This window comes from Haliotis cracherodii, unplaced genomic scaffold (genome assembly GCF_022045235.1).
Source record: "Haliotis cracherodii isolate W230 unplaced genomic scaffold, xgHalCrac1.p SCAF_18, whole genome shotgun sequence".
Taxonomy (NCBI): domain Eukaryota; kingdom Metazoa; phylum Mollusca; class Gastropoda; order Lepetellida; family Haliotidae; genus Haliotis; species Haliotis cracherodii.
In genome coordinates this window covers 2,501,069-2,528,409 of record NW_027266273.1, presented here as the reverse complement: position 1 = coordinate 2,528,409, position 27,341 = coordinate 2,501,069, and the positions used below count along the sequence as shown (strand labels likewise).

The following is a 27,341-nucleotide window of genomic DNA, read 5'->3' as shown; positions in this document are numbered from 1 at the left end:
AATGAATCATGTTTACTGGCCATCATTAGTGTGTGGTGAATAACACTATGTCATTACAGGAGGAAGGTTTATTGTGAGAGTAAGTTTACCTTATCGCTGCTTTGAACAGTATTTCAGTTATATCAGTGGGAAGAAAGCCTGAAGTGATGCAGGTCTGAGACATTTACCACTTCGGTGAAACCCTTGAGCATGTGTTATGGTGCTAACAAACCTAGAATCATAATCAGGGCAAACTGGGATTCGAACCCGTGATCATAGGTTACTTCTACATCCTAGGCCCACTTGCACAAAGCGATCTTAGCGCTAAGACTATTGTAAGCCTATGCTAAAGTATGGGAGTTACGATCATCTTAGCGCTAAGATCGCTTTGTGCAAGTGGGCCCTTGACAGTGGTCAAACATGGATCAAACGACCGGGGGATGATAGTGTGAGAGTAGTATGATCAGAATTACTACTGGGATGAATATCAGGAGCTTTTATCTGGGACAACGACAAGCTGATTACTACCACAAACATACCAAGTCTCATCAAAACATATTGATGATAATCAGTTAATCGCAACAGTTACCCATTGTTTCAGTACAGCTCAGTTTGAGGGTTTGCCAGGATACATCTGGTACACTAAGCTGACAATAATACCCATCGATCAGGACACAATTGTTTCAAACTATATTATAAGTGAATTATCGCCAACAAACTAAATAAAATCATGCAGGAACTTTTCTTCTGTTGAATAGGATTTATTTGAAATCATTCTCATTTCAAGTCATTTAAATGGATGTTTTCTTGTATTTGGAGTGATATACTGCCTGTCTGTTGTCCCAGTTGTGTTAGGGTTGCAGTGGGTACACATACTTCCTGGACTGAAAATGAGTGAGTGCGTATGGTTTTACGCCGCTTTTAGCAATATTCCAGCAATATCACGGCGGGGGACACCAGAAATGGGCTTCACATATTGTACCCATGTCGGGAATCGAACCTGGGTCTTCGGCGTGACGAGCGAACGCTTTAACCACTAGGCTACCCGACCGCCCCTAATCGCAATAGACTGAAACAGTTATAACACAGCTATGGCTTCACACAGGAGCTAGGTTGAAGAAAAACACCCCAAGACATCCCCTCCCCACACCTGAACACTTCTGTGACTAAATTGTACGCCTTTGTAAGGTTTTTGCCTTATCTAATTTTAATGCAAGTCACCTTGACCTTGGTTTGTGACCTTCTTTCAACAATCTAATTGACTAAACATTCCTGGGTTTCCATAAGAAAATGTGAAACACTTCCCCCTTGGGTACTTAAAATGGCTTGAGGACATGTTGCCTTGACTTGACTTAGTCTAATTTAATCTTTGCGTGCAGTGTTTTTGGGTTATGTCCATAAAAAATGGCAAATCTACTTTGTGTGGATCAGAGCATGCTAGCAGGTAAACTAGAGATCCAAATTGGGGGATAGAAAGTGAAGAGAATACAAGCTTAAGAAGAAAAATGTCAAAAGAAAGAAATGGAGAGAAAATAGAGGGTTTAGCTGAACACATGAAATTGTGTCATTGATGGGAGGGAAAATATAGAAAAAAGCTCAGAAAGGTATGAATATTATACAGTTTGGTTGCTGATGATTGTCATTTATACAAAAAAGGTTCGACTGGACAGATGAAACCTTGCCATTTTTGGTGTGGAAATTGGAAGAAGAAATCAGAATTCACACCAAATACAACCAGCCAAAGGGACAATGTGAATGCCAGATGTTTCAACAAGCTCCATGTGAATGCCTCCTTCTGTGATCCCGACATGACCCCTTGATGTGATCCCGACATGACCCCTTGATGTGATCCCCTGACATGACCCCCTCATGTGATCACATGACTTGACCTCTTGATGTGATTCCCTGATATAACTCCATTGATGTGATCACATGACTTGATCCCCTGATGTGATCACATGACATGACATGACCCCTTGATGTGATCTCCTGATATGATCCCCTGATATGACCCCTTGATGTGATCTCCTGACATGACCCCTTGATGTGATCCCCTGATATGACCCCTTGATGTGATCCCGATATGACCCCTTGATGTGATCCCCTAATATGACCCCTTGATGTGATCCCCTGATATGACCCCTTGATGTGATCTCCTGACATGACCCCTTGATGTGATCCCGATATGACCCCTTGATGTGATCCCCTGATATGACCCCTTGATGTGATCCCCTGATATGACCCCTTGATGTGATCCCCTGATATGACCCCTTGATGTGATCTCCTGACATGACCCTTTGATGTGATCCCCTGATATGACCCCTTGATGTGATCCCCTGATATGACCCCTTGATGTGATCTGACATGACCCCTTGATGTGATCCCGATATGACCCCTTGTGTGATCTCCTGATATGACCCCTTGATGTGATCCCCTGATATGACCCCTTGATGTGATCCCGATATGACCCCTTGATGTGATCCCCTGATATGACCCCTTGATGTGATCCCCTGATATGACCCCTTGATGTGATCTCCTGACATGACCCCTTGATGTGATCCCGATATGACCCCTTGATGTGATCCCCTGATATGACCCCTTGATGTGATCCCCTGATATGACCCCTTGATGTGATCCCCTGATATGACCCCTTGATGTGATCTCCTGACATGACCCTTTGATGTGATCCCCTGATATGACCCCTTGATGTGATCCCCTGATATGACCCCTTGATGTGATCTGACATGACCCCTTGATGTGATCCTGATATGACCCCTTGTGTGATCTCCTGACATGACCCCTTGATGTGATCCCCTGATATGACCACTTGATGTGATCCCCAGATATGACCCCTTGATGTGATCCCCAGATATGACCCCTTGATGTGATCCCCAGATATGACCCCTTGATGTGATCCCCTAATATGACCCCTTGTGTGATCTCCTGACATGACCCCTTGATGTGATCCCCTGATATGACCACTTGATGTGATCCCCAGATATGACTCCTTGATGTGATCCCCTGATATGCTCTTGTCACACAGCTCTCCTTTGATGCCTGTCCCCAGGGATGACAGCCTATCATGCTAATCAACTCCTAGCAGACTGCCAGGCAGTGAGAAGGTGCCGCTGGTATGAGATCACAGTGATGTGTCTGACTGCTTGATCTGACATACATGGATCAGTCTTACACAGCAGAGAAGTCATTATTACATCATGGGATGGACTCCTCTTGGGAGTAATTATAGCAACAAATGTCAACGTGAGACATTGTATGTGTGTACTAAGACAGTCATCAACTGACACATTGATAAACGTATAAAATGTCAGTCTAAAAACAAAGCAGTTTTTGAAAGACTTGAATCCAAGTTTGCTTGGACGGACAATTGGCCCTCGTCTCATCTTAATATATTTCGTCAAGCCTCAAAATCATTAAACTCTTACTTTCTTCATTTGAGTATAACATATTTGTATTCTAAACACGTAAAAAAATAAACTTCCTTGTACACAAGAAATACTTGCAGCATGAGGCATTTTCCAAATTTAGACCATAATGAATAATAATGAATATATTTGAAAAATCAAGATTATTGCTCTTACATAGCAATGCGTGCGTGCGTGCTTGCGTGGCTGCTTGTACTTGTCCGGACTGATGCCGATTCATAGTGCTAAGCCCACTGAGATACCATGCCACAGTTTAACATGAATACCCCACCCAGACACAGTATACTGACTCCAAGTTGACCAGTCCTTGTTTAAGCCCCTTAAATGCCTAGCGCCAAACAGGGTAACAAGTACCATCTTTTAACCTCATTTTGATATGAAACGGCCTGGGATCGAACCACAGACCTTTCGCTCTGAGGGCAGAAGCTCCATCACTAGACAATGAATATATACCTTATAGACAAGTTACAACAAAAAGAATAATGCACAAATTATCTTAACATCTTAAAGGTACAAGTGGTTCAGATAAGTCCTGACCCTGACAAATACATCTAAATTCAGTTTCAATTGTGTAAATATATTTTAAAACAAAATCAGAGCATGACTGTGTAGGTATTGGTTTTCAGAAGGATTTGAAATTATCATAATTTGCTAGTCCGAGACTTGTAATATTCAGGAAGGACTAGTAACATTTGCTTGAGGACTAACAATTTTAACATGAGGTAGATTGTTGCTCTGAAGCAAATAGGTTTTTCAGACTAGTGAAAATGACACAAATAATTTCTGACCATGTAAAATTGGGGTTGGGGTTGGGGTTGGGGTTGGGGTTGCCACCAACAAAGCTTCTGTTCCACAATCCCCTCCCTTCCTTCTTCCCCCTCCCCTATAACCTCCTTCCCACACAGTCCTCTGTCTGACAAATCTATGTTTAGTAATGTAATTTGTGACACCTGAGAGCCTCTTAATACAATCAGTGTCTTGTCAGCTGCACACCAACAACATAATTGTATCATGTTTTTTCAACCCTGTTAAACAACAGTTATTCTCAGTTCCCACTGTCATGACTAAAAGTAAAGCTGACTTCTACATCACATCCCTCTTCAGTTACGCACTGCAATGTGAAAAAAGAAAGTGTTTCATGTGAAACATTCACAAACAGTATTCCGCTGTGCCCATTCAACATGCACAAAAAACTGTTATCAGCCTCTTAGAAAATAAACAACATTGCAAAACACGTGAGTGTGTGACACAATCTGGTGGTTTGAAAAACATTGTTAAATGGAATTTAAACCTGGAAAACCTCTCGCCTTTTCAAGGCATGAATATTTTCTAAAGTACCATTTTTTTCAGTTCTAAATTTGAAGAATGTACCTGGCATGTTAACAGGGGGACTTCAATGGCATGTTCCTTACATCATCAGTCTAATTTATATTTGAAAGCAACAACACAAAATCATCTTAGTTTCTTCAAAAATTGTACTAACCATGCAGATTGGTTGCCTTAGAAACATGACATCATCTGTTGAATGATGACATCATTGCATATTATGTATGTCTTAGGCGTACATGTAGAACCTTTGTGCCATGGAGATAATGTTGCATACTGTGTTTTACCTTGACTTGCAGGGTTTTACCTTGACTTACAGGGTTTTACCTTGACTTACAGGGTTTTACATTCACTTACAGAGTTTTACCTTGACTTACAGGGTTTTACATTCACTTACAGAGTTTTACCTTGACTTACAGGGTTTTACATTCACTTACAGAGTTTTACCTTGACTTACAGGGTTTTACATTCACTTACAGAGTTTTACCTTGACTTACAGAGTTTTACCTTGACTTACAGGGTTTTACATTCACTTACAGAGTTTTACCTTGACTTACAGGGTTTTACATTCACTTACAGAGTTTTACCTTGACTTACAGGGTTTTACATTCACTTACAGAGTTTTACCTTGACTTACAGGGTTTTACATTCACTTACAGAGTTTTACCTTGACTTACAGAGTTTTACCTTGACTTACAGGGTTTTACCTTGACTTACAGGGTTTTACATTCACTTACAGAGTTTTATCTTGACTTACAGGGTTTTACATTCACTTACAGAGTTTTACCTTGACTTACAGGGTTTTACATTCACTTACAGAGTTTTACCTTGACTTACAGGGTTTTACATTCACTTACAGAGTTTTACCTTGACTTACAGAGTTTTACCTTGACTTACAGGGTTTTACCTTGACTTACAGGGTTTTACATTCACTTACAGAGTTTTACCTTGACTTACAGGGTTTTACATTCACTTACAGAGTTTTACCTTGACTTAAAGGGTTTTACATTCACTTACAGAGTTTTACCTTGACTTACAGAGTTTTACCTTGACTTACATGGTTTTACCTTGACTTACAGGGTTTTACATTCACTTACAGAGTTTTACCTTGACTTACAGAGTTTTACCTTGACTTACAGAGTTTTACCTTGACTTACAGAGTTTTACCTTGACTTACAGGGTTTTACATTCACTTGCAGGGTTTTACCTTGACTTACAGGGTTTTACATTCACTTGCAGGGTTTTACCTTGACTTACAGGGTTTTACATTCACTTGCAGGGTTTTACCTTGACTTACAAATATTAAGGTGTTTCAAATTTGATACTAGGACATTTGACAATCAGTTCCAAATGAAATACCCAGCAAGTCTAGAAACACATGTTTATCACTTGTTTATTTGAAGGAAGCTGACACAAATGATCATAATTGAAGTTGGTTGGTTGGGTTGGGTTTGTTGTTTAACGCCCCACTCAGCAATATTCCAGCTATATGACGGCGGTCTATAAATAATCGAGTCTGGACCAGACAATCCAGTGATTGACAACATGAGCATCGATCCATGCAATTGGGACCGATGACATGCATCAACCAAGTCACCGAGTCTGACCACCCAACCCGTTAGTCACCTTTTACGATAAGCATAGTCGCCTTTTACGGCAAGCATTCATAATTGAAGTAGTGATGTCACCCTCTTAATCATATTTGTCATATAGCCAATGTCAGTATCCTAAAGCAGATTATACACTTCAGTTTACACAGTAACCAAATCAGCCAAGTCACATGCAGTTGCCAATGCAGTTTTTTCTTCGGTTATTGTCTATAAATCTGCAGGATAATTGCAAAAGATGCAGATAATACTAAGCGCCTGGTTGTCTAAGTTGCTGCAATTCGCTGTGCAGAGCTGCATCCATTGGGTACACCAGAAACCAATGACTGTGGGTTTGAATCCTGCCTCAACCCCAAAATGATTCTACGTTTGTCAGCATCATAAATGTGTTTGTAGGTTTCATCAAACGAGTCAACGTCTGAGACCTGCAACATTTTGGGCTGTCCTCCCACATTAAGCTAACATGTCGTGACTGGACTACTGTTGAACGCGATGTTAACTCCAACTCACTCACTCACTGATACTTCTACGACTTTAAGTAAATAACAAACTGATTATTTGTTTGATAATATTTATAAAAAGGAAATTATGAATCATGGCCACGATCTTGCTGTAATTAGGGTAATCATTACGACCTAGATTGATTCATTACAAATTCCACTGATATGTTTGACCAATCTTGTTATGACAGACACTTGGCCCAGTCCTCATTTAACATGTCTAAAAAATAGAGGGATTTATTTTTAATGACATCAAATTAAAATAATAACATAATCCAAAAGGTTAAAACTTTGGCTGATGAATACATCACTTTGTCCCTAACTTTCTGTAAGAAACCATTAGCCTGGAATAGTCATTAAGTGTTTGTAGTTTTTGAGATCTGATCTTCTTTGGAAGAACCTTTTGTTTTGTTTCATGTAAATAAAACTTAAGGAAAATAATGTTCAGTTTGAAGACAAACCCACTTTTTTCTATAACAAGACTTATATGTTTAACATATTAAACCCAGGCAACATTTGTTTGTTTTATGGTGCTTGGAATTAAATGGAATATTCAACAAGCATTTCCATATGTGAGAAATTAACAGGTCTGGCTGAATTATCACCTAACATGATTTTCCAATGTCTTTGACATATTTCCACATAAGCTCCTCAAGTCTGTGTCATCTGTCTTCATTTGTTTACATGTTGTAAAAGTTGTTGTAAGAGGTTAAACCTCAACTGATTGATGCCAGGAAACATTTCACCTGCTTGTGAATAAATAAACATTTCATCTGTCAATCTGTGGATGAATACTACTGTAAAATAAATACATGAGATATATTATGGCATATTTCTGAGGGTGATGAAGTGGTAAACTGATAATTGTCAAATGCAAGTTATTAACAAAACAGTGTGTGGTAAACATTAACATGATTAATGAGCTAATACATACTAACATGTTACTCCTTTAATCTGATGCAGAACAGGTCCCCAGACCCCATTGCTTGTCTCTCCGTGGAGATTCTGGAAAGAACAGGTCCCCAGAACCCATTGCTTGTCTCTCCGTGGAGATTCTGGAAAGAACAGGTCCCCAGACCCCATTGCTTGTCTCTATGTGAAGATTCTGGAAAGAACAGGTCCCCAGAACCCATTGCTTGTCTCTCCGTGGAGATTCTGGAAAGAACAGGTCCCCAGACCCCATTGCTTGTCTCTATGTGAAGATTCTGGAAAGAACAGGTCCCCAGACCCCATTGCTTGTCTCTCCGTGGAGGTTCTGGAAAGAACAGGTCCCCAGACCCCATTGCTTGTCTCTCCGTGGAGATTCTGGAAAGAACAGGTCCCCAAACCCCATTGCTTGTCTCTCCGTGGAGATTCTGGAAAGAACAGGTCCCCAGACCCCATTGCTTGTCTCCCTGTGGAGATTCTGGAAAGAACAGTGACTGACTGTGACAACACTCACACTACCAAATTAAAACTAAAAATCAGCATCTGTGTATCGAAATCTTTTCTTCGCACAGTCCTGGACAGACAACGGACATTCTATTTCCCAGTGGTCAACAGTTTCTTTACATTTTAATCTACACATGGTTCTCACTAAGTTCACTAGACCAAAAGCAATTTTAGTATCCACAGGCTCCGACCTTATGGCTAAAGTCACAGACATCATGACAGAAATAGAAATTCTTGCTCACTTCCTTACAACATTTGATAAGAGGCGTACATATTTCCACATCACCAAACCTGAATCATACAAGCAGAAAAATCATGCTGGCATCCTCCTGGCCCAAGTCAAAGAGAGGTCAAAGGCAAAGGAGAGCTGTCTAAATGTGTTGGAAAGATAAGACAGCTAATATTAGCGATGAAGCATGGGTGAACTTGTGTAGGTGCTGCAACCTATCTTACATAGCTATAGTTCCTGGGATATCCGCTGGTGGTCTGAACAAATGGAACACACTTTGACCATGGGGTGTAAATCGGTGCAAAACATAATCCTTGAAAAAATATATGTTTGAGGTACATAGTTTTCAGAATTTGGGCTGGTTGATTGGTAAACAATTTTGACTAAAACTAAATATTTCTCATATAAATAACGAATAGAATTGTTTAGTTGTTTTTCTTTTGTGATTGAGCAATTTGCCATATTATAATAGTAGAGTTTATTTCCTCCAAGTTTCAGGCCATAGGCCCATAGAACATACATTATATCAATATAGCGTATGCATAAATACATGAAAGGAATATCATACATAAATAATATATCAGTGAATTGTGAGTGACTGGCGTAATCTAAAAGCGTGGTAGATATATTTAACAAGTTGTGTAATAGTGTATTTACACTTAGAAGACATAAGATTTACAAATTTTTCTTATGTTGCCATATTATATCACTATGTCATGGATTGCTATTCCAGGGGTTTTCGCTTGTTGTGCAGTTAGTTTATCCATATTTTGGAGCTGTATGCACTTACTGTAATTTGGTATGTGTATTGTTACAACAGGAATGATCGTATTCTTCGTTCATAGGATAAAAGTCAGCGAGGGATTATTGCTGAATGCCATACCAGCAATTTTGCAACTATTCACATCAAGTCATGGGATGGAAGAGAATGCAACACTGTCAAAAGTGATGGAAAATTTTCAAATTATTTTTTTCATTTTTTAACCTAATTTTCACCAAATTAACATCAATCATAAAGAAAATTTCTTAACACGTAGAACAGAACATGGATTTTCTTGTTTAAATATTAAACTTCTCTACATCTGGGCAAAAATCTTTGAAAATGAAACAGTTTTTAATCATTTTGTAAATTATGCATTTTTTAAACAACATTTTGTTTGTATTGATAAAAAGTTACTTCAAAGTTTTATTATTGTTTTCAGTGTCTTGAAAAGTATATTGAAAAATCTGAAAAATGGGAAGTTAAACTGGTTTGAGACATTTCCACTTGCAGATTACCAAGGACATACATATTCTGGGGGAACATGCATTGAAAAAGCAAAACCAGGTCATACCATAACGAGGAAATGAAACAAACTTTAACTTCAAATCAACTACCTAATGGACGGAAGGTTGCATCCACTTTTTGTAGAAGAACTCTTTATAGTCAGCATGCCTTTGAACAGAGAAAGTTAATCTGAAATAAAACAAACCTAATTCTAGCACCTGACGTGATCCAGGCCTTAGTGTTAACACTGAACTTTACACACAAGGAGAAACTGCGGTCTCCCTGAGAGACAAAGAGTCCACAGCAAATGTCAGAGGTCGTAGGTTACAAATTGCCCCAATTATAATCATTTTGAACATCCCTTGACAGTATTCCAACACCCTTGTGTCTAGATCTGTAGCTTGTGGGATCGCTTGTCCGGCCTGCTGAAGTTGTAAAGTTCAAGGTAAAATCTGTAAGTGCTGATCATCGTCCGGGAATCACCAAGAAGCAATGGTACCAATCAATAACAAAACAAACATAATGAATAAATTTATAAGCTTTTCAGAAAATGAATCAGCTATGAATAAATTTTAAGTCTTGAAATGAAAAATGGCACATTTTCAAAATACCTATTGAGCACGATAAGCAAAAGGTACTCTTCATCACAAAGTGGACAAGGGTACGTGAAGCAATATTCAAGGTGTTCTGAGTTCTGATTCAAGCAAAGTTCATCTTCAGCAGAGTCATGTTCATCTAGATTTCAGTTACAGACAGCACTTTATTGACATGGTTGGTACATGAGTTACCAGAGTACAGGCAGATATATATATTTGTTGGTAATGTCTGTATAATACATACATGAGGTGGTAAACATACTGCAGCATCAGCTACTTCCTGTATGACGCTGATGCTGCTTCAAGTGAGTTTGTTTGTTGTTAAAAGCCACACTCAGCAATATTCCAGTTATATGATGGTGGTTGATCATCAGACTCTTGGAAACAACTATGAGATACAACGTGCAGCAAATTTGGTGTTTTAGACCATCTGTAGATAGGGGACCACCTCTTTTACTGACCATACAAACACATGCAGGTTACCATGGTTACTCAATCAATAGTTGAGTCTCCAAAACTTGATGCATGTTGAAAACATGAAATTACAGCCATCCAATTACCTATGTCTATCCTTACATGTCGGGTCTGTACCTCAATGCTTACTCATCCCTCCCTAATGAGCAAGTGAGACAGTTGGGTTTAACACCGCTTTTAACAGTATTCCAGTAGCTTAATGTGGGAGGAAAGCCCGAAGTGAAGCAGGTCTTAGACGTTTACCACTCTGGTGAAACCCACAAGCACAGGTATGGTGCTGACAAACCTAGAAACATAATCGGGGCAAACCAGGATTTGAACCCACAATCATAGGTTTCTGGAGTGCCCAAGGGACGCAACTCTGCACAGCGAATTGCGGCAGCTGAGACAACTGGGCCACCTATGCCCAACCTCCCCAGCTCATCTAGCCATAATTACAATACATAGTTACTGTTCATCCTCATCAAGTATCTCCCAAATAAATCCATGTCATCCTTGCTTCATACAAATGTAATAAAATCACACAGAATGATAGTATTAATCTCATTGCACCTGATTACTGAAAAATAACTCATTGTAGTGTGAATAGAAACCTTTGACTTCTTATCTTCAAAGAATATATATCACATACATTCTTAATGATATTTCCCAATCCATGCTATAATGTCTCCTGGTCACATTACTTCATGACATATGGTCAGAAACTAGGGAAGAACTGTGTAGAAACTGTCAGATGAGAAGGTATATAAAGCCATGAAAAACCATCAATATCTATTAAGCTCATACATAACCTCAACCCTGTCAACACCTTGAGATAGTCATTTGCTGAGCTACACATTAGCTTGTCTACACTCAAGCCTGTGCTGATGGAATAGACAAGAATAGAAAAGCAGGCCAAACATACGTACCTACAATCTGAACACACTGCAAAAGCTTGTGAGAAATAAACCTCTGATGCCACCTCCGGCAGCCATTTTGAAAAACCTTATCCTGTTTGCTAACCCTACAATGTGTAAATATTCTTGAATACATACAAATCGTAACAAAGCATTCCACAGTAAACAAATTCTTCTAACATAAATCACACATCATGAGAAAATGTTCATCCCAACAGCATATTTTTCAACTTCACAAATCACTGTCTGCAGTTTAATGATTTGCAGACTGAATCATTTCCTTTCGATTTCTGAAGGCATATTGTACCACAGGACTTTTGTGAACTTCATCTGGGTAATGTTAATATCATTTGACTGTACAAATATTCTAACAGTTAACAAAATTGTTGATGTCAAAGCCTAAATTAATGTCTTCTGATGAAGTAATGTTTGAGAGGATAATTTTCTTTTGAAATTGTGAAAATAATTTTCCAGTTAGAAAACTCTCAACTTAAACTAAACGGGAATGACTTTTGGAATACACAATGTATTTAATAAAAATCAATAACTAAGAGTTGTATGGTTAAGTGGATCTTCATGAAAATGTCATGGAATAACGTCCTCATTATACAAATCTAACTAACCTTCCACAATGCCTATTCTTAGAGATAATACACCAAAATCATACATCAGTTCTTCAGAATACAACAACGTTTCAACCAAAATAAACTGTTACAATGATATTTATTTCCGGTTCTCATGTTGATTTCATCTACACACACAGCTGAGCAGGATGCTTATTTACTGTTCAAAAGTTGAGCCATTGTTCTACATTTCAAATTAATTTCACATTAAAAGGAAGAGAAACTCAAAAAAAAAATCTACACATCACTCTTATCAAATATACTCATATCTAATCTACTCTTTCTAAACCCTTATAGAGAAACAAGTGGACCAGAAGTCTAAAGAAACCTCGGATTGATTAGGTTTCTAGGTTTGTCAACACCTACCTGTGTTCGTGATGTTCACCAAAGACCTACATCACTTCGGGCTTTCCTCCAACATCAAGCTGACATCTAACTGTTATTATAAGTTACTTCATAAAAATGATAACTACTTTATCATATACATATGAATGAAATACTGGAATTTATCAGTGACGATAGATCAAGTTATCAGTCACTAGTGACTGATATAAACAAGGTGCCAGAACTACTTTCTCCTGAATCAAAACATTAAAGAGTTATCCATTTTAAACAGGAATGTTTAATTATGACAAAGAAAAATGTCCACAGAACTTAATACTCGATATGAAATAATATATTTTGCCAAACATATATTAACAGGGCTAGTTTTATTCACAAACTATATTCTTCACGCAAACCCCCTTTATACGGCGGTGGTAAAGGGGCGACAGGGAAAACTTAGCAATTTATCAGACACTGTTTTCGAAAAAATATATAAATTGCAAGTAATAAAAATAAAACATGTATATAATAAATAGAAAATTCAATGTGTTTTCTCAAATACCACTTTTATCTCATCTCGTGAATTGGGGAGTGTCTAATATTTTCACACGTGAATGCGTCACTCGTGAAAATATTAGACTCTCCCCCCTTCACTCGATGAGATAAAAGTGGTATTTGAGAAAACACATTAAATATCCTCTATATGATAATATCCTTTTGGCACGTGGAGTGACTTGTTTCCGTCTTTCTAAAGTCTTGATGAGTTTATCACTCTTCTAACATGAGTGAGTGAGTGAGTGAGTGAGTGAGTGAGTGAGTGATGTCACATTTATCAGCATTCCAGTTATATCACGGTGAGTGAGTGAGTAAATTTATCAGCATTTAAGATTATATCACAGCATGTCAGCTAAATGTGGGAGGAAAACCCAGGGTGATGCAGGTCTCAGATGCCTACCCATTTGATAAAACCAACAGCATGGATATGATGCTCACAAATCCAGAAAGATAATCGGGACAAACCAGAATTGAAATCCACAATCATAGGATTCTGGTGTGCCCAAGGTATGCAACTCTGCACAATGAATTGTGGAGGCTTAGATGACTGGGCCACCTGTGCCCCCTGTACAAAAGAAAGAATGTTAAGAAACAATTGATAGCGTTGATTTCAGGGAGACACGGGATTTTATATTTTTACTTCAGAGATGAACATGATGGATCATTGATTATGTTTCTTCATCAAACAGAACTTACAACAAGCTCTTATCATAGACTTCACACAAGTTGCCCAAGACTATTTTTCTCTTGTAACACATGGAGCCTCACAATGCACAAGCTCCCTACTAGTACCACCTGTTGTAAAGTACACCGATAAGATAAGCTGAGTGGATAATGTTCAACTTGTGTTCAACTTGGAACAACACGTTATCTCCATCACAGTCTACTAAATTTACACAGACTTCATTACCGAGCCGTGTCGTTAATGCACTGGGGATTACTACACATGCATACTGTCGAGCATGACTGGAGGGTCGGGGATCGGCTCACACTAACACTTCACCACCAGGCCCTGATCTACAGAATATACTGTTTCCAAACACTTATCTGCCAATATTAAGGACTCTCATCACATATAAGCCCTGTCTTATATTTTTAGGTAAAGCTGGACGAAAAATAAAAATAAAATATACAAGATGTGGCCAGAGATTATTTGAACAAAATAATGTTGCAAGGTTGTTTTGAGGCTAAGGTTTTAAGAAAAATACAAAGAAAAAGATATATAAAAAGGCATATTTCAAAAACTAAATCCATTTTGAATTAATTAAATTTTAACTTATGCCAGATTTGATCATTCTTCACAGTTGGCAGATATCAAATTATTAAATTGGAATGGCCTTTTTGAATGTTTTCTCAAAAAACAATAAAACCCATTTCAGGACTTAGTTCTAAAGCCTTTAAAACTGTTAAGCGAAGCACTAGAATACATGATGAAAGAAACTGTGTCCATGAACATCATGAATAAATCAAATATTCAACATAAAAAGAAATAGGTGAACATCCAAGGAATATGGAAGAGATAATTTGGTTGGCATGCCTCATGATGTGAGAATTACAGCTTCCTGCACAATGTGGAGCTGTGGCAGTGAGAGTCTGATCCTTATCACACAAGACAAACAGAGCAAGGTGGCAACTACCCCCTTATCTCTGCTACATGCCTGGTCTTCCACAACCAGGGAGCCAGGGACTGATCGCCAGACAGATTTTCTACTTCCTGTCCCAGGTCTACAGGTACATGTGGTGGAGAGGCAGGGACAGGGGGTAGGGAGACAGGGACATGGGGTGGAGAGATAGGGTCATGGGGTGGGGAGATAGGGACATGGAGTGGGGAGACAGGGACATGGGGTGGAGAGATAGGGACATAGAGTGGAGAGATAGGGACATGGGGTGGAGAGATAGGGACATGGACTGGGGAGATAGGGACATGGGGTGGAGAGATAGGGACATGGAGTGGAGAGATAGGGACATGGGGTGGAGAGATAGGGACATAGAGTGGGGAGATAGGGACATGGGGTGGAGAGATAGGGACATGGAGTGGGGAGACAGGGTCATGGGGTGGAGAGATAGGGACATGGAGTGGAGAGATAGGGACATAGAGTGGGGAGATAGGGACATGGGGGTGGAGAGATAGGGACATGGAGTGGGGAGATAGGGACATTGGATGGGGAGACAGGGACATGGGATGGAGAGACAGGGACATGGGGTGGGGAGACAGGGTCATGGGGTGGAGAGATAGGGACATGGGGTGGAGAGACAGGGACATGGGGTTGGGAGACAGGGACAGGGGTTGGGGAGACAGAGACATGGGGTGGGGAGACAGGGACATGGGGTGGGGAGACAGGGACAGGGGTTGGGGAGACAGGGACATGGGGTGGGGAGACAGGGACAGGGAGATGGGGTGGGGAGACAGGGACATGGGGTGGTGAGACAGGTACATGGGGTTGGGAGACAGGGACAGGGGTGGGGAGACAGGGACAGGGAGATGGGGTGGGGAGACAGGGACAGGGGGTGGGGAGACAGGGACAGGGACATGGGGTGGGGAGACAGGGACATGGGGTGGAGAGACAGGGACAGGGGGTGGGGAGACAGGGACAGGGAGATGGGGTGGGGAGACAGGGACATGGGGTGGGGAGACAGGGTCATGGGTAGGTGAGACAGGGACAGGGACATGGGGTGGGGAGACAGGGACATGGGGTGGGGAGACAGGGTCATGGGTAGGTGAGACAGGGACATGGGGTGGGGAGACAGGGACATGGGGTGGGGAGACAGGGTCATGGGTAGGTGAGACAGGGACATGGGGTGGGGAGACAGGGTCATGGGTAGGTGAGACAGGGTCATGGGTAGGTGAGACAGGGACATGGGGTGGGGAGACAGGGACATGGAGTGGGGAGACAGGGTCATGGGTAGGTGAGACAGGGACATGGGGTGGGGAGACAGGGTCATGGGTAGGTGAGACAGGGACATGGGGTTGGGAGACAGGGACATGGGGTGGGGAAACAGGGTCTTGGGTAGGTGAGACAGGGACATGGGGTGGGGAGACAGGGACATGGGGTGGGGAGACAGGGTCATGGGTAGGTGAGACAGGGACATGGGGTGGGGAGACAGGGACAGGGGTTGGGGAGACATGGACATGGGGTGGTGAGACAGGTACATGGGGTGGGGAGACAGGGACAGGGGGTGGGGAGACAGGGACAGGGAGATGGGGTGGGGAGACAGGGACATGGGGTGGGGAGACAGGGACAGGTAGGTGAGACAGGGACATGGGGTGGGGAGACAGGGACAGGGGTTGGGGAGACAGGGACATGGGGTGGTGAGACAGGGACAGGGGGTGGGGAGACAGGGTCATGGGGTTGGGAGACAGGGACAGGGGTTGGGGAGACAAGGACAGGGGGTGGGGAGACAGGGACAGGGGGTGGGGAGACAGGGTCATGGGGTTGGGAGACAGGGACAGGGGTTGGGGAGACAGGGACATGGGGTGGGGAGACAGGGACAGGGGGTGGGGAGACAGGGTCATGGGGTGGGGAGACAGGGACAGAGAGATGGGGTGGGGAGACAGGGACATGGGGTGGGGAAACAGGGTCATGGGTGGGGAGACAGGGACGTGGGGTGGGGAGACAGGGTCATGGGAAGGGGAGACAGGGAGATGGGGTGGGGAGACAGGGAGATGGGGTGGGGAAACAGGGTCATGGGTGGGGAGACAGGGACATGGGGTGGGGAGACAGGGTCATGGGTGGGGAGACAGGGACGTGGGGTGGGGAGACAGAGTTTGTATTCATAGGGTTGAGGGGGCAGGGGTTGGACCAGGCCTGGGTAGAGAAAATCAGTACACTCATGTCACATGCCATGTCCCAGGCAGTTCTGGAATGCTATCTCTGCACAAACTTCCTGTATGTTATGTCTCCTGTCATGAAATACTTGCATGTGGAATGTTTTTACTCCGCTTTCTCTGGCATGATCTCATGGTGACAACTACATGAAACAGTCCAACCCATGTCCCAGTCACATCCCAGGGTATCAGATATCTTCTGGAAACTTTTATACAGTGTATTTGTGCAAAGTCTGCAAACTTATTATCCAGACCTTGGACATGAAGAGGTGAGGTGAAATGGGGTTTAACGTCACGTCCAAGGTTTTTGCACTTATATAGCGATGTGCATGCATGTGTGTGTGTGTGTGTGTGGCTGCTTGTACTAGTCCGGACTGATGCAGATTTATAGTGCTAGCTCACTGAGATACCATGCCGCAGTTTAACATGAATACCCCACTCAGACACAGTATACTGACTCCGAGCTGACCAGTGGGGAATCGAACCTGGACCTTGGGTGTGATGAGAGAACACTTTAACCACCAGGCTACCCCACCGTCCAGCTACAAGTGATACAACAATGGCACAACAATATTCATGAAATACACAACATTCCATGCATTAACATGTTACAAGGTGGTGGTCTTTCAAGGATCTTCTTTCTTGGAACAACCAGTTTCAAGAGCATTTACCATGGATACTGAAAGTTATCATCATGCGTACATGCTGTCATTTGAAAACCTATCTTGTATAATGTTAAAAGACACAGCTGTCAGCTTGACGTTTTCATGAGAAACTGGTGAATGTGTCAGATTCAGCAGGTGCCATGCCACTTACGGCAACACATGTCATAATGAAAACATTTGAACACATTCATGGCTTTAAAAAACTAACTTCATGCTCTATTTAAGTACAAGTAAAATAAAACCTTTCACTGAAAACTTGACTTCAATATTTTTTGCATTTAGGCCACAATTTTTTTTCACTTGCGTTACAGATCTGAAGACGGTAATTTTGTTTCAATGGGGAAGAAAAATGAAAATTGGCTTTTTTTATCCCACAGATAAGCTGATAGCATAATGTACCAAAATATATTTTCTAAACAAGGACCCACTGAAGGTGACTTTGGATTCGGAAAAGCCGTTCTTTACCTCAGGTGTCCTCAGATGCGTTTTTAATCTTTCCCTTTCACTTAACGAGCACTCATGGACCTGGGCTAGCTTGTACAAGCTGATGATGGAACCTGTCCTAATATTAGATCCCTACCTATATATTATAGAGCTGACCCACATGAGACACTTAGGATAAAAATACCTATACCTATCTGTTGGACATGTAATTCAATATAATATGTTATTATCTGACAAGCGATCTCATGAGCTTAGATCATGTTGAAGTTGATCATGTGTTTTACATCCCTGTTCATTTGGAGCCAAATCAATGTTTAGTGTTGTGAGTGAGTGAGTGAGTATGGTTTTACGCCATTTTTAGCAATATTCCAGCAATATCACGGCGGGGGACACCAGAAATGGGCTTCACACATTGTACCCATGTTGGGAATCGAAACTGGGTCTTCGGCGTGATGAGCGAACGCTTTAACCACTAGGCTACCCGACCGCCCTGTTTAGTGTTGTGTAGTATATCACCTGCAGTGTATGGAGTTCTCCAACAACATAGTTTAGTCAGTCTGTGTTTGGTGTAGTGGATGAACGCTGGTATATTTTGTGTTCAGTGCAGAATATCACCTTCGATGGCCAAAGCATTGATTGTTAATGAGTTGATAATTCACTAACTGGTCAGGAAAAACTGGCAAAAAGGCAGTCTGCCACCTGTTTACAGTTCGGGCCTACTTGCACTCTAATTGCTGTGTTTTATAATATTAAAAGCTGTAGGGTGTTAAAAACCATGTGCCTGGACCATCCTCCGACAGCCTGTCCCAATGCTGCTCAAACCATTTCTTTTCGAAGTTGTTTGGTTTTCATGTCAACCGTATGCAAATACCTACCAGGAGGCTGTTGTACAAAACAACCTTAGCGCTAAGACTGCCATAAGTCTAGGTTAAGGTATGGGAGTTTTAATCACCTTAACGCTAAGATCGCTTTGTACCATGGCACCCTGTACTATTTCATTGGTCTCCAATGACTTCAAGATAATTTGTTTGTTTGTTGTTTAACGCAGCATTCAGCAATATTTCAGCTATATGACGGCAGTCTGTAAATAATCAAGTCTGGACCAGACAATCCAGTGATTGAAGTTAATGACAGATCATGGTCAGTCAGGTGAGCCCAAAACTTGGATGAAAAGCAAATAAATTAATTATTGTGGCCTAAGCATGCTAGGAGTGAATATCATTTTAATCCAGGAAGCAGGGATGGAAAGTTCCTAATTAACATATCCTGGCCTAATGGCAACTGTACAGGATACATGATCACCCTATTGATACAGCCTTTAGTTACTGGCAATACTTGCTTCATACCACAATGGGTGAGGATGCAAGAAGGAAATCCTGCATCAGAAATTAATGAACAGGACATGTGTTCAGTGTGATAAGCTCTGAGGAACAAGTGCATAAACCGTGGTAAAAAATCAGAACCACTGTCTGTGTGTACCGCTTGAGTTGGCTTTCATAAGGGTTGAAACTAGGATTAAACATGGACGACAAACATCCTGAACTTAACATTTCTTAACATGTCAAGGCAGAATTTATTGGATCATAAAAGATTAATAACAAACACATAATCTGACACTATTCATGCAAAATTTATCACAGGTGTATCATGTCTAATTTATAAATTCATCAGCAGGTGATTTTTCCATTATTTTTGTAATGATCTAGGAAGTGTATTTGCTAAATATTTTCCTAATGTTTTCAGGATGTTGACAACATTTTCCTTCATGGTGCATTAACTGATAATAAATTTGGAAAGATAAACGATGCACCAAGTACCACTGTCAGAAATCTCTCCATATCTACTGACAGGCTACATCATCATCATCACTAGAAGCAACAACATCAAGACTGGAGTAGATGAATACTCGGGAGAAACATCCCACTCATTCACCCTCACCCTTACAGGCAAACACGTCATGAAAACGCACTAATGCTAAGAGCCTTAACAGAGCCACAGACTAATGTGACCGGGGGATCAAGGGACCCTATTTTACCTGTACAAATTAGGGGCCAGGTATCAGAAATATACAGCCCATATTGCTAACAAACTGAAGGCGTTTTCAAGGGACAAAGGTCCCCTGAGATCTAAAGCACTGATATATACTACTCAAAAGTAGCTAAAGAACACCCAATATATATAGTCATATGAAAGAATTTGATGTTCTTATCTTCTTTTGTGTAGTATACCATAAGTTGTAGCAGTATCACAAGGGGTACATGTGGTTTTATGAGTTTGTTTTATACTATGAGCCAGAAGCAAGTTGTACAAAACCTAACAAGGGAGGCATAACACCACATCTACCTCTCGTCATGCTGCTTCAACAAATTTATCTTACTGACCTGTTTCAATCTGCTATTGTAATAGAATTTCAACAATTTGAAAATTGATAGAAAACAGCAGATCAGTTGAGCTGTGGTTAACTTGTGCTGTGTCACGTGACGTTCATTAACTCAGAAAAAGCATGCAGCCTTTTGCTTTGAAGCGGGGTATAACTATAAGGGATGTATTCTCCCACTCAGATATCCATGAGCAACCTGTTTTCTCTGTGGCAGGGTATAAGGAATCTATTCTCCCGTCAGAAAATTTATTTACCTCCCGGTGGGATACATAATATTTTATCAAGATAACGCGAACTAATCACATCTAAACATTCTGACAGGGAGCCATGATCAACGAAAAAAGATGGAATTACAACGTTAATCTTTGGGGCAATCAATTATCGGAACACCACTTAGGAACTTCACAGATCCATGTGGACAATTAATCCTATTAATGACAGGGAACAAAATGTTGACTTACTTGTCTGGTTGGCAGAAGCCCCGTCCTCCTCGTCCTCCATGACGTCCTGATAGTCCTCATCCCCATCTGACATGGACTCATCATCCGGGGGACTCATCAACTCTGCAAGGGACATGTGTATTGGCTCCTTCTTCCGTAACCTCCGGACACCAGTTTTCTGTCTTGCCCCTTCTCCCACACTGGCAGACATCAAATTGTTTTCTGAACCTCCAACAGCCCCTTTCACATCATCACTCATATCAAAAGCACATTCATTAGATTTAGAACTAGATGCGTCCACCAGAACAGTTTGTAAACTCTGGTCAATGTCTTTAGAAGAGTCCCCCGGAGAGAACTTGCCACGGCCACCCAATTTCAACATGGACGCCTTCTCCTCCAACCTAGCAATGGTTTCATCCGACACTCCTTCTTCAGCTTTATCATCACATAAGAGGCTGTCCTCATGGGCACTCTCATGAAGCTTAATTACTACAACATTTTGAGCACAAGTTTGGTCCGAATTCCCATTACGATTTGTTGACCTCCTCTCCACTACTTCTATTGAATCAGCATCAACAATGGAGTGAAGACCTGCAACACTGCTGGCATCATTCACAGAGTCTTTCTGAGTCATCTCCTCAACACAAGGATCTGGATCAGAACATTCAGGAGTCTGTATGTCTGCACTGGGGTTTTCTGAATGGGGGTTTTGAGCATGAGGTTCCAATACTTTGCTTTCAGCAATAACTTTTGAGTTCGATGTCTGTACAACGGTTTTGTCAGAAACAGAAATGGCAGTGTCACATCTGATGTTGTCCTGTCTAAATTCCTGTGACTTCACACTGTGAGCAGAATCTTGAGATGCTGATGCTTGTGAATCCTTGCTCTCCTCTGATGGAGCACTGGGCAAATTAACAGGGCTGTTGTTCACAGTGGTTCCTTGGTCCACACTTAAGCACATCTTTGAATCAGGTAGAGTTTCAATATATTTGGTATCACTGTGACAAGCTTTCAAACTGTTTGTACAATTGTCTTCAACACTTGTTTGAGCAACATTTTCATTATGCTGAGATCTCTCTGCAGAACCCAAGAATGTTCTTTCAACAGTTTCACACGTTTCTGTTCCCAATGAAGTAACTTCTGTAGATTTGCTTAAAGCAACACTGTCAATAAGCTCAGAGGTCCTAGAATCGGAAGGCTTTTCACAAACAGCACATGCCCCTGCATCAGTCACAAGATCCTCCTCAGATTTGATAGAAGTAGAACTGGACTCAGTTTCAGAAGATAATTCTGGACATAGAGGTTCTGGTGTTTTGAGAAATTCAGAATTATCTCCCCCTACTTCTCTGATACTGCTAATGCTGGCGACACTATCATGAGTAGCAGACTGGCTAAGTTCCTGATTGGCTGAAAGAGTGGTGGAAGTAGAACAATCATTGTCTGCAGAATTCTCTTCTTCTGTTCCAACTCCACTCAACCTGGCATTATTGTCCAGGTAGCCACGGTCAGGCAGAGGCGGGGCACCAGTGTCAGAGTCCACAGAGGCTCCCCTTGAAGGTTTCAAATCACTATCAGACACTGACTTCTCTCCAAACCTATTGGTATCAGATAGAGACTTAGTGGCCGAATCATTCACTGCAATAGTACTTGCGGATACTGATTTACTCTGACCCATCCTTGACTGTTTCCTGAACAATATTTGAGGATTCGCATAAAGGTCTGAGTCTGTGTCACTTTGTAGTGGTTTGGTTAGAACACTGTCTGAGCTGTACCTTTGTCCATCACGGAGGGGTTTGGACACATTTGAAGCTGGGCAGCTGTTGAGTCTCTGAATAACACCCCCCACATCCTGGTCATGTTCACTTGTGTCTGGCTGGCTAGACTCCTCTGTCAGTGGTGTATCACTGAACATAGAACTTGTAACACTGCGGCTCGGACCATCTCTCCCACTCTCTGGACTCTCCGTAGTTGGGGTGGTAATACCACTATCTCTACTACTTTCATTGGGAGGCGAACCATCCTTTGTCTCTGGCAAAGAATCAGGCTTAGCCACACCAGCAGTCTCAAATTCAGCATGATTTGCAGTGTTATTAATTGTTACCTTTGCTGCTTGTGATTGCTTAGCTGCAGCTTCTGCAGCCTGCATTCGAACTTTCTTCCGAATCTCATCAAGAGTTTCATACCCAGGATCCATTTCAACTTCAAATACATCATCAACATCTAGTGCAGCCTCAGCTCCTGCCACGGAATTCTGTTCTGAATATGCAGGAGAACCACTTTGGTCTGTGTTCACTGGAAAACCACCATTCACTATATGCACTATCATCTGCTCCCTGTCCTCGGGAATTGATTCACTGACACTTCTATTTGGAAACAGTCCAATTCCTGATTGTATTTTACTTTTGTGAATAAGTATGACATCTTCCTTATCAACATGAGCTCGCCTGGTACCCCGCAATGATGTTGCCCTCGACATGATTTTACGGTTATTTTCAAAATTATCCACTGGTTCTTGCGACTGATGTTGATCAGGCTGTACGGAAGTGACGTTGTACCTTCCTTTACTCCCAATTCGCAAACAACGTTTCAGTTTCGTAAAGAACCCCTCACCAGAGGAGTTTGATATAGGCCTGTTGTTTGCTGGTAGCGTAGCAGCTTTAACTTCCCTTCTAAGAGGATTAGACGGCATACTAGCAGACCGTGAAACATCATTTCCCTTTTTTTGTGCTGTAGCCATATCGCAACAAATGACAATATTACACACAGCAATCAATCAATTTTCTTACATAACATCCATATAAATCAGTCAATTCATTGATTCCATAATAAATGACATCACAAACAGGCGAGTACCAGACATATTCCCCTGTGTAGTTTCATGAATATGAAATGAACTTCTCCAAATTAATTCAGGCCAGTCAAAAACATTCCAAGCCAAGTGATGATCTCATGAAATATTTCCTCTGTTTCAACATATGAAATACATCCTTGATGAAACTTGACATTGTTGATGAACATGTTTACATTCCTTCATGGAAAAGGAAGGACATGGGTTGGACATCACTACACATCAGGTTGGCTGTAATACATAGCTTTCAGCCATTACTGAATCTCTTGTTGATAAAGGCTTCAGGGTATTGGACCTGCTTCAGTCACGGTGGTGTTATCAGTTCAGTGGGACCCCATGAACAAAGTCAAGCCGGGGCTGAAACACAACCAGGATTAAACAGAGGTGGCTTATATTAGTCATACTTAACTATTCCTGTTGTGTTATCATTGTGTTGGCCACAAAGCTGTAAATATAAACCAATGATTACACTACACCCTTTCCTGAAAAGAGATTTACTGATAAGCTCATCTGGACAGTGACTTATATTTTTGTAAATGTTGTAATTACATCTGGGATGAAATAAGGAAGAGAATTTACGGATGTCAACTTGTTATTATGAGGAAACACAGTGCTTTTGAATATATGCTTACCTCTGTCTCGGGTGAATTCATCTGTACCTTACACAGTTTGCAGTCGTCTGGAGACTGTTTTCAGCCAAGTAACATTTAGATAACGTTTGTAATTTTTTTGTTATGAGGACCTCAACTTTGTCTATTGCTGATCACCTATCAGCGCCCATTGTCTGTTGGCTTTCCTTGTTAAGTTTCCACCTCTTGTTATCTTATTACTTTTGTTGTTCTTACATGTACATATATATGCTCTCTGCCTCATAGCAATCATTCACCTGATGAAAGAGTAAGCATATACTCCAAAATGTTGTGTTCCTCATAATAAAGAAGTTGATATCCATAAATTCTCTTCCTTATGGGTATCACTTCTAAATGCCATTCAAAGACTAGGATGAAATAACATGGGAAATGCTAATCCTATGACTAAAATCCAAAAAGTGTTTTGAAACTGATGTGAAAATAGTTGAAAGGTCATCATGTCTAGACCTGCTCGCAGGCATTATTGTTTCAAATCCAATGTTAAAATACATCTGAATTTAAAAAATATTTTTTCACCCCACTTGCCTGCCAAGGGCACTTAGTTTTGAATTCTAGCTAAATCCCTGTCATATAAAAAATTGAAGATGACCATTTTTGCATGATAAAGCATAAAGAAATATAAACAATTATGAGGCATTTCAAAATGATTTATTACATTGCTTTATTTTCCGGTAAGCATAGTAAGGTTAGACCAATATATCAAATTATAATTACAGACAAATCTACAATAACATTTCCAAAGAGTACAAGTCATTGCATGAAATTCCCATTTAAAACATCCTTAATATTCAGTTTAAAAAATGCCCATTCTATTAACATAAATACCCTAGACACATTTGCCACCATAGGTGCATTTTGGAAAGATTGAAATCCATAACCGATCAGAGTGCAACTTCTGAATGCAAGTCTGGCATCAGTCTACTCAAAATCAGCATAATAAATGGAATCAGAAGACTGTCATAATGAACTATTATCTCCAAAGATGTTTTTCAAAGTGGCATGAAGTGATGTTGAGTACTTGCGATATTGACACTTTTTTTCAGTCATTAAAGAACAGTACAATTTGATTGGCCATCTATCTTAGCATGAACGTGTCTCAAAACAAAGGTCTGATGATGAAAAGGTCCAAGGTTTATCATAAGTATAATGGAGATATGCTTCTCCAGATAATCAAGGATGCATATGAAAGCTTGAACATAAATGTCATTTTACTATGATTTGTTCATCTGTGTCTTTGAGATGTTCCGCTATAGTATTCTAATCAAGGGACCCCATAAATCTTTAATTCATGTCATGACAAGGACAACGTGATTTTCATCCTTAATTTCAAACACTGAAGCAACTAGTAGCTTCAATCCTAGGTAAACATGGATGACCACAAAATGCAGTACACAAGCTAAAACATTAGTTTCTGGGCCTGTAGCCTTTGTCTGAAAGTTATCATTTTTCATATTTCCACACTCCTTGTTACCAGTTTAAATTAATGTTCAAAACACACATAGAGCCCTGGCCTAACAAACTTTAAATGGAAATATCACCAATGTAATACCTTCCTTTCAATCAACACAACTAATCAACAAACAACTTGTTAATGATCAATAGGCTGATTGAAGCTATAATAAAATGTTAATACCTTCTTAAGTACTGTGATGATTATTGGAGAGGAACTAACAGCTTTGAAATAGGACCTATAGTCATGATAGTTGCATTTGGTTATTGTCTAAATATTTTTTTTAATGACTTATATATAATGACTTATCTGATCATACTATTATTTACATATAATACAAAGGATTTGATATTTAAATAATTTTAAATCTACCTATCTAATAAATTTACAAACAAAAAGACACAGAAACGCGCAAGTTAGGAGACATGATATCGATGAAATTAGGCAAAAGGAGTTTTTATTTAAACTGGTAAATCTACTGTCTGAAGTAAATTAATTAAGACCCATGTACTTTTATTCACTTTCTGCATATCTGTTTTGGGGTATGTTAATAATAATAAAACAATAGTGATATACATTCTTTTCACTTTCTTATTTTATTTTGATTAACAATGTCTTACAACAAGATTTACATTAAATTTTGAATAATTTGCTCAGCGTATACCTATGCTTGCTAAAGGTGGAATATCATCAAAACGATTCCAGTTCTGTCAAAACAACGGGCACCTGCTGCAGGGCCGTCAAAACACTGGTTACTCCTAATCGAAAAGACAAAATAAACAAACTGCTGTGGTAGAATTACCTTAATCATCCGTGGAATCGAAGAATAATCTCCATACAAAGATATATCCATTTTTTTGTATTATTGGTACGATCCTATCCAGTGACCATCACACGAAACCGTCAGTGTCAGGCTTCCTAACAGGAAGTGAAATAAGATAACTTACTTCTCGCGAGATCAAAAACTAGAACGAGATGTCACGCGAATTCAACCAGTTCGTTCTAAATTGTGCACGAGTTTCCTATTCCGGAAAAACACATGATAACATTTATATATGCATCTTTACACGTATACATCGTGACATGAAAAACTAATAAAGTAAACATATGCGACATATCATTCATGAACATAATTGTTTAAGTATGGCTGCTATATCAAGCTGAACAAAATCCAAACGGGTTCTAAACTATCAGGGGATAAAAGTATACACCCATGGTTGATGGTGGCTCTAAAATGAAACAAACAAGTAATGGTTATTTGATGATGATGTATTTGATACGGGTATCATAGTTGTGTTTTGTACCTTACAAAGTTGGCAGTCGTCCGGAGACTGTTTTAAGCCAAGTAACATTTTGATAACGTTTGTATTTATTTTATTTATGAGAGA

General features: G+C 40.5%; 2 protein-coding genes and 1 pseudogene across 3 annotated transcripts in view; 1 reads left to right on the top strand and 2 right to left on the bottom strand.

Moving 5' to 3' along the window:
• Nucleotides 1-26,862, bottom strand: part of LOC139465664 (uro-adherence factor A-like) — a 49,625-nt gene extending 22,763 nt beyond the window's left edge. The window contains exons 1-2 of one of the 2 annotated variants that reach the window (XM_071247407.1): nucleotides 26,756-26,862; nucleotides 21,027-24,210 (exon numbers count right to left, since the gene is read on the bottom strand). In XM_071247407.1, the coding sequence (XP_071103508.1) occupies nucleotides 21,027-23,742 (2,716 nt within the window). In that variant the 5' untranslated portion in view covers nucleotides 23,743-24,210; nucleotides 26,756-26,862. Of the gene's footprint in view, nucleotides 1-21,026; nucleotides 24,211-24,485; nucleotides 24,537-26,755 lie in introns of those variants that run through there. The other variant, XM_071247408.1, reaches the window with a different exon arrangement.
• On the bottom strand, nucleotides 1,908-4,800 carry LOC139465970 (filaggrin-2-like). The gene is made up of 4 exons (XM_071247990.1): nucleotides 4,794-4,800; nucleotides 4,261-4,407; nucleotides 2,724-3,036; nucleotides 1,908-2,640 (listed from the first exon to the last, which is right to left on the bottom strand). The coding sequence occupies exons 1-4, from the start codon at nucleotides 4,798-4,800 to the stop codon at nucleotides 1,908-1,910; spliced, it is 1,200 nt and encodes a 399-aa protein (XP_071104091.1).
• Nucleotides 15,070-15,676, top strand: LOC139465969 (U1 small nuclear ribonucleoprotein 70 kDa-like; annotated as a pseudogene).
• Nucleotides 26,863-27,341: the final 479 nt, after the last annotated feature.

Bases quoted from the DNA above. Each gene is read 5' to 3' on its own strand.
- LOC139465970 (XM_071247990.1), bottom strand. The intron at 3,037-4,260 runs GTTGGTGGCAAC...CCCTGGGGACAG, and splicing joins GATTGTGGAACAGAAGCTTT to GCATCAAAGGAGAGCTGTGT. The intron at 2,641-2,723 runs GTCAGATCACAT...TCATGTCAGGAG, and splicing joins GGATCACATCAAGGGGTCAT to ATCACATCAAGGGGTCATAT.